The 12,500-nt window shown below is 37.5% G+C and overlaps 1 protein-coding gene across 2 annotated transcripts in view; it reads left to right on the forward strand.

Annotated features, from left to right (window-relative positions):
- LOC125038214 overlaps positions 1-12,500 on the forward strand; it is a 17,022-nt gene that overhangs the window by 1,750 nt on the left and 2,772 nt on the right. For both annotated transcript variants that reach the window (XM_047631626.1, XM_047631627.1), the window contains exons 2-7: positions 1,294-1,400; positions 3,677-3,869; positions 4,206-4,403; positions 4,931-8,872; positions 9,004-9,149; positions 11,702-11,814. In XM_047631626.1, coding sequence (XP_047487582.1) covers positions 1,297-1,400; positions 3,677-3,869; positions 4,206-4,403; positions 4,931-8,872; positions 9,004-9,149; positions 11,702-11,814 — 4,696 coding nt within the window. In that variant the 5' untranslated portion in view covers positions 1,294-1,296. The remainder of the gene's footprint in view (positions 1-1,293; positions 1,401-3,676; positions 3,870-4,205; positions 4,404-4,930; positions 8,873-9,003; positions 9,150-11,701; positions 11,815-12,500) is intronic.

The following is a 12,500-nucleotide window of genomic DNA, read 5'->3' on the forward strand; positions in this document are numbered from 1 at the left end:
ACACACCCACACACACATGTACACATACCCACACACACATGTACACACACCCACACACACATGTACACACACCCACACACACATGTACACACACCCACACACACATGTACACACACCCACACACACATGTACACACACCCACACACACATGTACACACACCCACACACACATGTACACACACCCACACACACATGTACACACACCCACACACACATGTACACACACCCACACACACATGTACACACACCCACACACACATGTACACACACCCACACACACATGTACACACACCCCACACACACATGTACACACACCCACACACACATGTACACACACCCACACACACATGTACACACACCCACACACACATGTACACACACCCACACACACATGTACACACACCCACACACACATGTACACACACACCCACACACACATGTACACACACCCACACACACATGTACACACACCCACACACACATGTACACACACCCACACACACATGTACACACACCCACACACACATGTACACACACCCCACACACACATGTACACACACCCACACACACATGTACACACACCCACACACACATGTACACACACCCACACACACATGTACACACACCCACACACACATGTACACATACCCACATACACATGTACACACACCCACACACACATGTACACACACCCACACACACATGTACACACACCCACACACACATGTACACACACCCACACACACATGTGTGATACTTGCTGTGATTGAATTCCTGATAATGGCACAGTGTAAAGTGATTTCCGCTGTGTTTGTTCCTTTGGCACTTTAGCACAGGACACCAAACCTCCATCTTCCATAAGCTGGCAATATAGAGCTTGGACTGGGTTCTTAATGCCAGGGAGATCTACACGTTGATTTTTTGCCTGAATGTGGTCAACTAGGGGAAAGGTTTTTGTACTGCTCATGTGTTGAAGGCATTTAGTCCAGTCACATAGACTGACATGATATAGTAGTGTTATGCGGTTATCTAACATTTTTTTGTTTTTTTCATTTAGGATGAAACTCATGTGAATTTGGCATTTTTATTCTAGTACCTTTAGATATGCAAGTGTCATGTAATCATTTTCTGCCAACCAATATGAATCTATGCATATTTATATACTACCTAGAAATGCTCAAAGACTGAATTGAACACATTTATTTATTCCCACTTTACATTCAAGTGCATTGCATTGTCTGGTAATATGTTTTTTTTTTTTTGTTTTGTTTTTTCTTCTTTCTTTCCCCCCAGAAAATGGATAAATTCCGGCATATATGGAAGGGGCAGCTAGTGGTTGGTTTGAGGGATATTGGCCAAGCAACAATATGGACCAACAACAACAGCTACCTACCCCCCATGTGAGTATTTTTTTCCCCCATTAGATAGGAAAGGACGGGAAATAGTTATTTACTATTTGTTTCAGTTCATTAGTAATGTTTGTGTGTGGAATTTAGATCCCTATTTTCTATAATCTGTTTTGGAACTTTCAAGTAATTATTTAGAATTAACAAAAAATTAATTATGAGGCTTCTTTAGTTGTTGAATGGTTGAGTGAAGAGTGAATGACTTGATTTGCCTTTTTTAATATGTGAAAGAAAAAAAACAATAAACTTTGGAACAGGTGCAAACAAGTTTGTCAGAATTAAAACCAAATGGGAATATCCTCAGAAGGAACCCCCCAGGCTGGAGTAACTACATACAAGAATGTTACTGCAGAATATGGAAATCACATAATGAGTTTTATTGAAAAACAATGAATTAGTGAAACAGGTGGTGATGTTTTCCTTGAAGTGTCTGACTTGATAGATGAGGTAGACAACAAGAGAATGTCATTGAGATGGGAATGAAGATGAGATTTTATGTGCTTCACTTCGGAGAAGAGCTGTTCGTAAGAGTAGATACTGCCAAACATTGGCCATGTTAATATAAGCATTGTATTTTGGAAAGGTGCTTGAAAGAAAGACAATGAAAATGCACTTAGCTAGGGCAAATTGAAGATGGTATTGTTGTAGAAAACAAAAAGTTGTCAGTACAAGAAATAATCTGCAGACACAGATAGACACCACAAATAGTTGGAGATGATCATGGAAAGTTCTGTGTATGAACTAAGTTCACACAGTGCTCTTAATTCAGGTCTATCTTTGCATTATACCAAGGTAAAGACAAAGTTTCCCAGAGCTCCCCATCAACCCTCCCACTGGCAGTGCCCAAAGGGCGCACCCAGTCAGAGCAACCTAGATTGTTGAATACATTTTGTGATTTGGAGTTGGATAAGTGTGTCTTCACTGTAAAGAAGGTTGTAAAAGGACTCCAAAGAACAGGTGTGGTACTTAACCCTCAGCTATATCAATTCTGCCTGCTGCAGGGGAGCAGTGGAATCCTCCATAGATTGTTAAAGAGGGCAGTGAACATCTTGAAATCTGCAGCCACTGGACTCCAGCAAAGCTAGGTAATAAATTCTTCCGCCAAAGAGGTACTGACTCCAACCCAAGTGTCCAAGTCTCTGTCATCAGGCAAAAGTTCAATGGACTCCTGCATCTGCCAGGATGGTTGAGAGATTATATCAAATTTCAAGAGGAATAACCATGAGCTGGACTGCAATGCTAATGATGAGCAGGGTGGCAGGTGCATTGAATGAATTGCAGAAGTATACCACTTGTTTTCTTTATATTATAGATAATTCAATTAGAAAACATTGTTTCAGAGAATCTGACTCTTAAGTTCTTAAGACAGTCATTATATATAGATTTTTAAAATTCTGTTTATACTATATTTTAGTGTTAATTTTTGTCAAAAACAAGTAAGATTAGTATTCCTGACGTGAATTTTTTTCTTGCTTATGTCACAACATTTATTATGAATAAAATTATTCATAGAGGAGAGTAAAATAACTTATCAAAAGCTTGGACATTAAGTCAAGAGGTAAATGAGTTCAAGAAATAAAGAAATCAAGAGACAAAAACATAAATGCAGCATATCAAAACTGACAATGATTAGGAACATTTTCAATATAGCATGGGGATGAGTTATTGTTCATTCAAAATATTCTGTGTTGACGAAATTTGTCTACTTAATTTTGAAGGATTGAATTTTAATATCCATTTTGTACATCATCACTGTACTGAATGTGAATTATACATTGTTATAGATGAAAATTAATTTACTTTATTTCAAGAAAGTAAGGGAAACATCTACAGAATCTGCACAAATTTAAAGGTGTTTGATTATGTATAATACTATTTTTTTCTCCAAAAATTTAGTTTTTTTTTTTTTTCTCTTTTCTTCTTATTCTTATTCTTAGTCTTATTCTACTTATTCTTCTTCTGAGTAAAGATATAAAATTCTCTGATTATTAGACTGTCAAGTGAGAATGTCTATTGATTTATTTTATTTATTTTTTTTATAGCAAAAAGCAATGTCAGAGGATGAAAACTCAAACATTTTTTATATCATTGACCTAAGAAATGCCATGTGAAAAATGATTTAGATAAGAACAGATCAACTTGATGGATTCTATTGAGATGTAGGCCTTAGTATTTATAAAGCATTTTCAGGCTCTGTAATGTTTTGCTGAAATTATTTGGGAATTTATTTGAATTTTTTATATCACCATACTTTTTATCATATTTCTTAGTGGTTGGAACCTGAAAATGACCTACATAGCTGAATATTCTGACCTCTGGAGTAAAGTGTTGGAGTCCGAGCCTACAGTCTTGTCCCAGGATTCGTGTACAAAGATCAAGGACAAGTATGTATCCGTATTTACCCTCACTTCGTCCACGCCAGAGTTTCTTCAGTTGACAAAAGAATTGAATCAGTTCAGCAAGGTATGTAATGCATAACTAGTAGTGTTTGTGTAGTTTATGTGTGATATGTGTTGTAACTTGATGATTTTTTAAGTTTATTTTGTTTTTTCCTAAAAGGCCTTGAATGGTTTAGAGATTACTGAGGTTGAGATTTTTAATGTTAATCATGATTATTATTAGAAATTGGACAGACACTTGCATATTGATATAATAACCTTTGCCATTTTCTTTTCGAAGATAAATATTGAATTGCTTTGAAAATGTGATAGTGCATTTCTTTTTCCTTTTCATGCATATATGGGATTTTCCATACAAACTTTAGTAACTTAAGATTGATTTTATTCTCCTGAACTGAAGGCCCGAATCATACTTTCTGTGATACCAAAGGACACGGAAATTACATTAATGCCTTGCTGTAAGGAGACCATGAGGTTAGGGATGTGGGAGCCTCCTGAGGAATACCATCCCTTCCTGTACATGCTGATGATTTCCAAGACTTCTCCAAAGAAAGCCATGAAGCAGCATAAGAAACATTACCTTCAGGTTATGTCTCAGGTAAATAGTTTGGGAAGAAAAACATTTCAGTGGTTTTCCTTCTTTTTCATGCAACTTGAAAAAACATCTTGAGTGTTATATAGTTATACATTATAGTAAATAAACATTGAATTAAATGTAAATGATAAACAGTTGTTATCTGAAGTGACTCAGCAATGTTTCGATTATATTTTAGTTATTGTGTTTAAATTTAATGTCAGAAATTTTGTTTCAGGTTTTATTTGAAACATTGACTCCAAATATTATGGAGCAAATCTTTAAAAGAATAACTTTTTGAATACACATTTTAGTACTCTCAGTAATCCTCTTATGCATTTCATTGTATCAAAGAATTTTTTTTTTTTTTTTTTTCTTGTCCCTTTTCATTATTTTGTGTTCTTGATTCATTCAAGTATTCATTCATACTCATATTCACCCTCCCTCTCCACACATACCATTGTCATTTTATAAAATGATAATAGGTTTTTGTGTTATGGTATAAGCATATCAATTCGTTTTATCCTCATTAAACTGTATTTAATCGTCAGATGAATCTGTCTTCAGCACCACATTCTTTGCTCAAGGAGAAAAAAACAGACCATGAACACCCAAAGAAGGACAATAGAGGACACCGAGATGAAAAAAGTAGCCCAAAGTCAAGGAAGGCCGACCACTCAAGAGGCACCACTGAGCTGCTGGACACTGCTTATGAAAGCAAGATGGATGAGAAGTTGGAGAGAGAAAGGAGGAAGGAAGAAGTCTGTGACCCGTATTCAGCTAATGCCAGAGATAAGTGGAATTATGAACACAGAAGAAAGGAGAGCAGGATGCGAGATAAAGAGCGAGACAAGGACAGGGCAAAGGATAAAAAAGAAGACAGATGTAAAAAGACTGCTCATTATGATGAACATAGGAAAGAGAGAAAGGTTGAGAAAGGAAATAATGAAGATAAAAAAAGCAAACAAAAGAAAAGAGAAGAAGAAAATGGGCATGGAAGTAAAGCATCACAACAGAAAATGGAGAAAGGGGAAAAATATAACTGGCAAGAGAAAGACAGAAAGAGTAGGACAAGTTCAGAAAAAGCCAAGTCAGACAACTCGCCAAAAGACCACCAAGAGGAGGTCAGCATCAAACACACAGCAAGTAAAAGTGATGTGATGGAAAAAATCAAGAAAAAGGAGGAAGAGAAAGTCAGAACAGTTGAATCCTTACTTAAATCTGCCATTAAGACAAAAGATCTGAATCCAATCAATATTGAAATCAAGGACAAAGTGGATGAGTCTGGCAAATCCCATGTAAAATATCCACAGAAGTCAGGAAAGGCTTGTGACAAGAAGTCCTTGCTAGACACAAAAAAACTGAATTTGATCTTTAGTTCCAAAGACAAAAAAAGACCCGATTTGGTTAAGCCAAGCATGCTAAAGAGGAGTGCCAAAGGGGAGTTAGACCAGGCCTTGAAGACCATCACGCCTGATCTTATTGCATCTTCTGAACTTACTTACAAACTTTCGAAAACCTACATGAAAGAGTCCAAGATCTCTGATTCTAAAAAAATAAATTCTGTTAAGAGTGTTCTCAAGGGCACTCTTAAGAAATTTACATCAACATCTGATGATCCAAAGAAAGGTTCAAAAGAAAAAGGCAAAGGAAAGTCAGAGGAAGAGAAAGGAATTTTTCAAGGAGCTGAGGAATTATCTACACCAAGAAGTAAGCATAGTGAAGAAAATTATCCTTATTGTTCTGACAACAGTATTAGGATAAAGGAATTTCACATGATTCAGGAGAGGACATCTGCTGCATCAGAGAAAAACAGTTTTGCTTCATCTATGCCATTTCATTGGCCTATAACTTCTGCTTCTCCCCACAAGAATGAAGATCAGGAAAATACACAGCAGAATGAAGAGAATGTAGCTGAAGATCATAGGAATAAAGAGATAGAAAAAGATGGTAAAAGCAATGTAAAGGATGCTTTAGATAATTTCAGAGAGTTCATCAACACCAAATTTGGCAAAAAGCGAAAATCAGAATGTACAGAAAAGTCCTTGCAGATGTTGCAAAGCCCAAGCAAAAAGCCTCGAATCATTGACTTGTCAGGATGCCCAGCAGAAAACATCTTGAATACACCACAGACTTCATGCTACCCAGACATATTTAGAAATATAAAACACAAGTACAAAAAATCAGTTCATTCAAGTCAGTTTCCCAAAGTTGTAACTACAGATAAGTTAGGAAAAGACACGCCTCAAGAAATAGTTGCTTATTCTAACATCTTAAGAGAAGCAGGGCAGGACAATTTTCCTGTTAGAAGTCTGCAAGGTATTGACGATGAAGTTCAAGTTATTACAACTGAACCAGATGATCTATTCCTTCATGGAGATGAACCATTAGATTTATCCTATCATGAACCTGATCCATTGAATTTGTCCATTCCTGAACTTTTGAACTTATCCATTCATGGGAGTAAGTCTGTAAGAAAAATTGAAGCTGATGTAATTGAGGGAGATGACAACTCACTGGCAGAAACTGAATCATGGAAAGGTGAGGCAGCACCAGAGACTACTAATCACAAGACACCCTGCAGTGAGAAAGGGAAACGGTACATACTTGAAATGTTCCTTCACTCAGTGCAAGATAGGACAGATTCCAGGCACCAAGTGTCAGATGTATCATCAGTGGCTACACAAGAGAGTTCTCCAATCCTAAATATGGCTTGCAATGAAAGTGTACAGAACCAAAAAGTATTTAGTGACCAAAATGTTCTCCAAAATAGCACTGGTTTGACTGATAAGGATTTACCATACAAGGATGGTACATTTGTGTATCATGAAGATTACTTTTATCCAGAGGCACCAAATGATTGGCCACTCCACATTCAATATCCAGTTCTTTCAGACCAAAGTCAAAGTTCTGATAAGCTTGCTAATGATTATCACTTTTCATCTTGTAATCAGGACCCTATGCCGAGTCAAACTGGCATCCCAATCCAAGACTTTAGCCCAGGTCACAGACATTTAGATCAACCAGTTGATCAGTCATCATCTGATCAGCTACATATAGATAATCAGCAGTTTACTCCATATCTAAATAAGGACCATGCAGTGGACCTTAGACTAATGCTTTCAAGAAAACAACCAGTGTCTGTTGAATATTTTACCACAGATCAGATGATAGACAGTGGTAAACTTCTAGACAGCAATGAGTATCCCATAGCAAAACAATTCCCAAGTCCAGAACACAACTTTGCAAATGCAGCAGCACACTCCTCCCCAAGGATGGTCTTAGTTGATGTGATTAAGGAGGAGTTACAGAATAATGCTCCAATAATTCATCCCCTACCAGATTTACCTCCATTGACACGATTGTCTGACTTGGTCCCTCCTGTGATAAGGAAGCAAAAACCCATTCAAGATTTGTTAGTGGCAGGCACAGGAGCAGAATCTAAACCTTGTTCATCTTCCAACTGGTTAGCAGCTGTTCCTAGTAATTCTAGATCATCTCTGATTGGAGAAAGTCCCTCTAGTCATGGAAAAGATGTCAGTTGTATTGGGTTGAAATCAAGTGAGATTATTGATATCTTTAACCAGAAGGACAATTCAAAACCAGAAAGTTACCAAGCAAGTGCATCCCAAGAAGAATCCCTTGCTTCCTGCAATTTGGAAACAATAGAGCTAGATAATTCTGATACATCTCTGAAGAATCTATCTACATCTGTTGTTCATGATAGTATTGCACTGAAAATTAGGTCAAGTTTTGAGAGATTACCAGATGCACAGATGAAGGAAGAGTATCTACTAAAAACCAGTTTTGCATCTTCAAATTTAAATAATTCCACTGTTTCACATGATGTATATAGCCAGAGTAACAGTTCACAAACCTCAATCTTTGAAACATGTAACACATTTGTAAATGCAAGAAGTACTTATACAGAACCACTAGTACTACAACAGCTTAAAAGGAAAATTAATCTTTGGCAAGATAGCCTGATTTCAAAATCCAGTATATCCTTGACTAAAGGCTTTACAGCTCTGGCAGATTTCATAAAAAAGCCAACAACTATTCCTCCTGATATAAGGAAAGAAACAGTTTTTTCAGAAGATGAATTAGGTAAGTCAAGTCTCCATATGAAGAAGGCATTGCTCAGCAACCTGTTAAATCCAAGTGAAAGAATACTGCAGCTGGATGAACAGGTGTCAAAGAAAGTTGTTGCAGTGGAATGTAAAGAAGAGTGTTGTGATAATACAAAAGCTTGCCTTCCTAAACCACTTTCACAGGATAATAAGTACCCTTTCCCAGAGAGTGTTAAGCACTTGAGAGAAGAAACCCAAGGACAAAGAAAATTGATAGAGAATAAGAAGGTTGTTCTTAATCTTCTTGAACCATCTGAGCTTATTTGGGATGATGCTGTGTCAGGCATATCAAAATCAACTTTTCAGTCATCAAAGTACATACATTTGTTTGGTGCAAGTGAAAATGATGTGTTGAAAGCAAAGGTAAGTAGTTGCTTTCTATTATGTGGATATCAGTACGATTGTAAGTGAAAGATTATTTCAGAGTCTATAGTCATGAAAGAATCTAAGGCTATCCATATCTTCTCCATCTTTTTTCTGTTTTTCTCTTTCAGCACTTTTGTCGAGCACATCAGATGACCTATGCCACCTTAGATGATCTTGTAAGAAATGGAGGTTACATGCTTGTCCAGCACAGTTCTGTAGACAAGTTGTTATCATCTCCACACCTGACAGTTTGGTGTACTCAGCCAAACATCAAGTAAGTATGAGGAAAGAAAGGGGGGGGGGGGGGAATCTTTTGTTTTTAGATGGTAAAAAAGTGCACATGACTCTAGATAGCCCCCCTCCATCCTATGCCCATTGTTATTGTAGTGGGTGCATAGGAGATGGGGACTGAAGCCCACTTTGGGCGTCAGCTCTCAGCTCAACCAATTTTGAACGATCATTTTTCTCCACCTTACCTTTTCCTTCTCTTCTCCAATCCCTTCTTCTTTCCACTTCCTAAGGTGTAAGAACTGTGCTGAAAGGATGAAAAGCTGGCTTTATGTCAGTCTTGAATGGCCTCAGGGAATCCATGGGCATGATATTCCCTTAATCAAGATTTTGTACCCTTATTAACCCTTAACATCCAAACCTCCTAAATATGACCCAAGAGAACATTCCTGTCTCTCATTCACCCTCTAATATCTCTACTCCTATTCCCTCTACATTCAAAGTAAATGCTGACATCCATCCTCCTCCTCCTCATGTTCCCCCTGCCTCTTTTCCTCCCACTCTCTCCTAACACACTCCATCCTCTCCTCCTCCATCTGCATCATCCCCCTTTCTTTCCTCATTATCCTGTCTGCTTCTTTCTGGATGCTCACATGACTCCATTCTGTGACATCAGGGTCCTTCTCCTGATCCTTCCCTTCCTTGACATTCCTACTGATACTTCACCCCCTTCCCCTGTTCCTTTGACTTATTCCCTGGGTTCGCCTCCTACTTCTCCGACACTTGTATCTATCCATATTACTTGATGATTGCTTCATAAGGTCTCTTATTTCTCATGCAGTAATCCACTTCCTTCCTCAGACACATAGATACTCTCCATTGAATCTAATTGCCTTTCACCCTTAACTCCTGTCTCCCATTTACTAATCCCCACTTTATTCCATTTGCTCCCCTCTTTATCCTTTTTACTACCATACTATCCCAAGGCATTCTATGGCCTTTAACATCTAACACATTTTGTCCTAATAATTAACTAATTTTACCCTTAATCTACCATAGTGTAATATGACCTTAGATGTGTAGCACATTTATTTGTTTTAACAATTACCAATTAACCATTAAACATGACCATGTATAATCAAAGTAATCCATTCATATGAGTCACATCAAATGATTCTGGCTACTGAAAGAGAAAGAACCCAAATTGAACTTCCATCATTTGTGAAGTACCTTTTAATTCCAGAGTTTGATTTAAGGTTTGGTACAGACATGTGATGTCAGTGAGATTGCAGCCATCAGTTTATGGTGTTTCTAAGTTACCCTGTGAAAGAGTAGGTGGGATTTCTATCCAATGATAAAGGGATTTTAATTTGAGTCAGCAAGATTACCTACTGAGAATGCTACCACTGTATCTTCAAGACCCTTAACCCAATCATTCCAGGAAAATTTGGGGTGGTCTTGGCCTCTGTTCTGGGGAGTTTGTGTTGTGGTCTTAATTCAGACTCGGCTTGTGCGTTGCACTTGAAGAACCACTCCAACAAGGAGATATGACTTCTTTCGTATTACTTGTTTCCAGACTATGAGTTTAATGTTGTTGCATAATCAGATATGCACAGTATCTTTTTTTAGAGTCTATAACAATATGTTTGGTGTGTTACACTCTGTGAAGATGATGGAAAGTGGTTTCAATGAGGGATAAAACCATATTCTTACAAAGTAAGATATTCTATGGAGTTGTATACAAAACTGCTACTCCCATGGCTTCAGTACTTCTCTATGGTGTGTCATATTTCCAGTCTCTAACACATCGTGGTGCAAATGATTTATGAGCTAGATATTACCCCTATTATGCAATTAGCCAGTCAGAGCATTACATGACATGTTGCAAGCAAGTCAGCCATGACAGGAATAGCATATCACCTAGAGTCACAATCAAGTCAGCCTTGACTTGAACTACATGTCATCTGGAGGCACAGGGTTAAGTCGATCAGTCAGTAGAGGCAAATACTGAAGAGAGTCTCTCATGGAGAGCAATTATATGGGGCTTGGCCAGTCTTGACTTCCTTTGGTAGTGATGATGGGTAAAGAATACATGAAGGGAGCTCAGCAATCTAAATGTAAAGGCACAGACTCACCAAGATGGAAGCCACTGTAATTGTTAGTGGGTGGATTTCTGTTTTTTCCATTGTCATGCTAAAAGACACTGTGTAGGTTAGGCTTCACAAAGTTTCACTCGGGAAATTTGATCTTTTCATGCCTGTTAATTGGATGTGCCTGACTTCGGTGTCATACCTCTGGAGCAGAGGAAATGAGAGTGAAAGAGAGGTAAGAGAGAGATGGTGAGAGAATGTGGTGTATATATGGTTGTAGATATGGATGGTATGGTAAGGTATGTTTTGTGTTTTGATAAAGATAAAGGAATTAATCAAAAGATAATTATTGTATACAAAATAGAAATGCATTGTCTGCTATAGTGTAACAGGAAATTGGTTGCAAGATTGGTGAACCATAGTAGGCAGAAAAGATTTTCATTGTATTTTTTATCTACTCGCCACCTCTTCACATGGTTAAGGACTTTCTCTTGTCTTTATCTCACAGGTTTGGTGTTTATACATCCCTATCATCATTATTGAAAAATGATGTCAGTCCAGTGATGACTTCCAAATGGTTGCTCCTCCTCCATCACACAGCTATGGTGGATCCTTTGCTTGGTTTGTGTCTATTATTTTTTCTTGTCATTATTTTTTCAGTATTTTGTTATTTATTTGTATATCTCCATCTGTCTATCTGTTTATTATTATATTTTTGTATAATTATTTATTTTTAGTTAACCCCAAAGGACAGCAGTTATCAAAGCTTTTTGGTGTTTGAATAGCTTGATTTTACACATCAGAAAATGTCTGCCTTGTGCTGGTATGTTAAATAGTTACTGAACAGCAGTCTCGAAGTCGAAAAAAGCTACCTGTCATATTTTAGGAAAATAGGGAAAACATAAACAATATGTAACTACATACTTATGATGATTTACAAACCAGTAAATGTTAATTTATATGTATATTTGAAAGAAAACTGGAATACTAAAATAGTGGGGGAGAACCTCAGTCAAGCAAGGAAGTAGTAGCATATGGTAAGAGGACGAGGTCCAAGGGGAGTATGGATTGTCCAGACACACTAGACAAGTCCCATTAGAGAGTTGGGGGACAGGATACAAGTTCTCAGTGGCCATGAGACTAAAATATGTGTCGGACAATACCAGATTTGCTCGTTCACAATCACTACGTTCTATTCATAGCAAAAGAGAGGTAGAAAAAAGATGCTAGTTTTTGGAGAGTTGATATGCTGTCAAGTATATCACTTTGAGGTTGACATTAAAGATATACTTAGTCAAGGTAACTCT

The sequence above is a fragment of the Penaeus chinensis genome, chromosome 24, assembly GCF_019202785.1.
Source record: "Penaeus chinensis breed Huanghai No. 1 chromosome 24, ASM1920278v2, whole genome shotgun sequence".
NCBI lineage: Eukaryota > Metazoa > Arthropoda > Malacostraca > Decapoda > Penaeidae > Penaeus > Penaeus chinensis.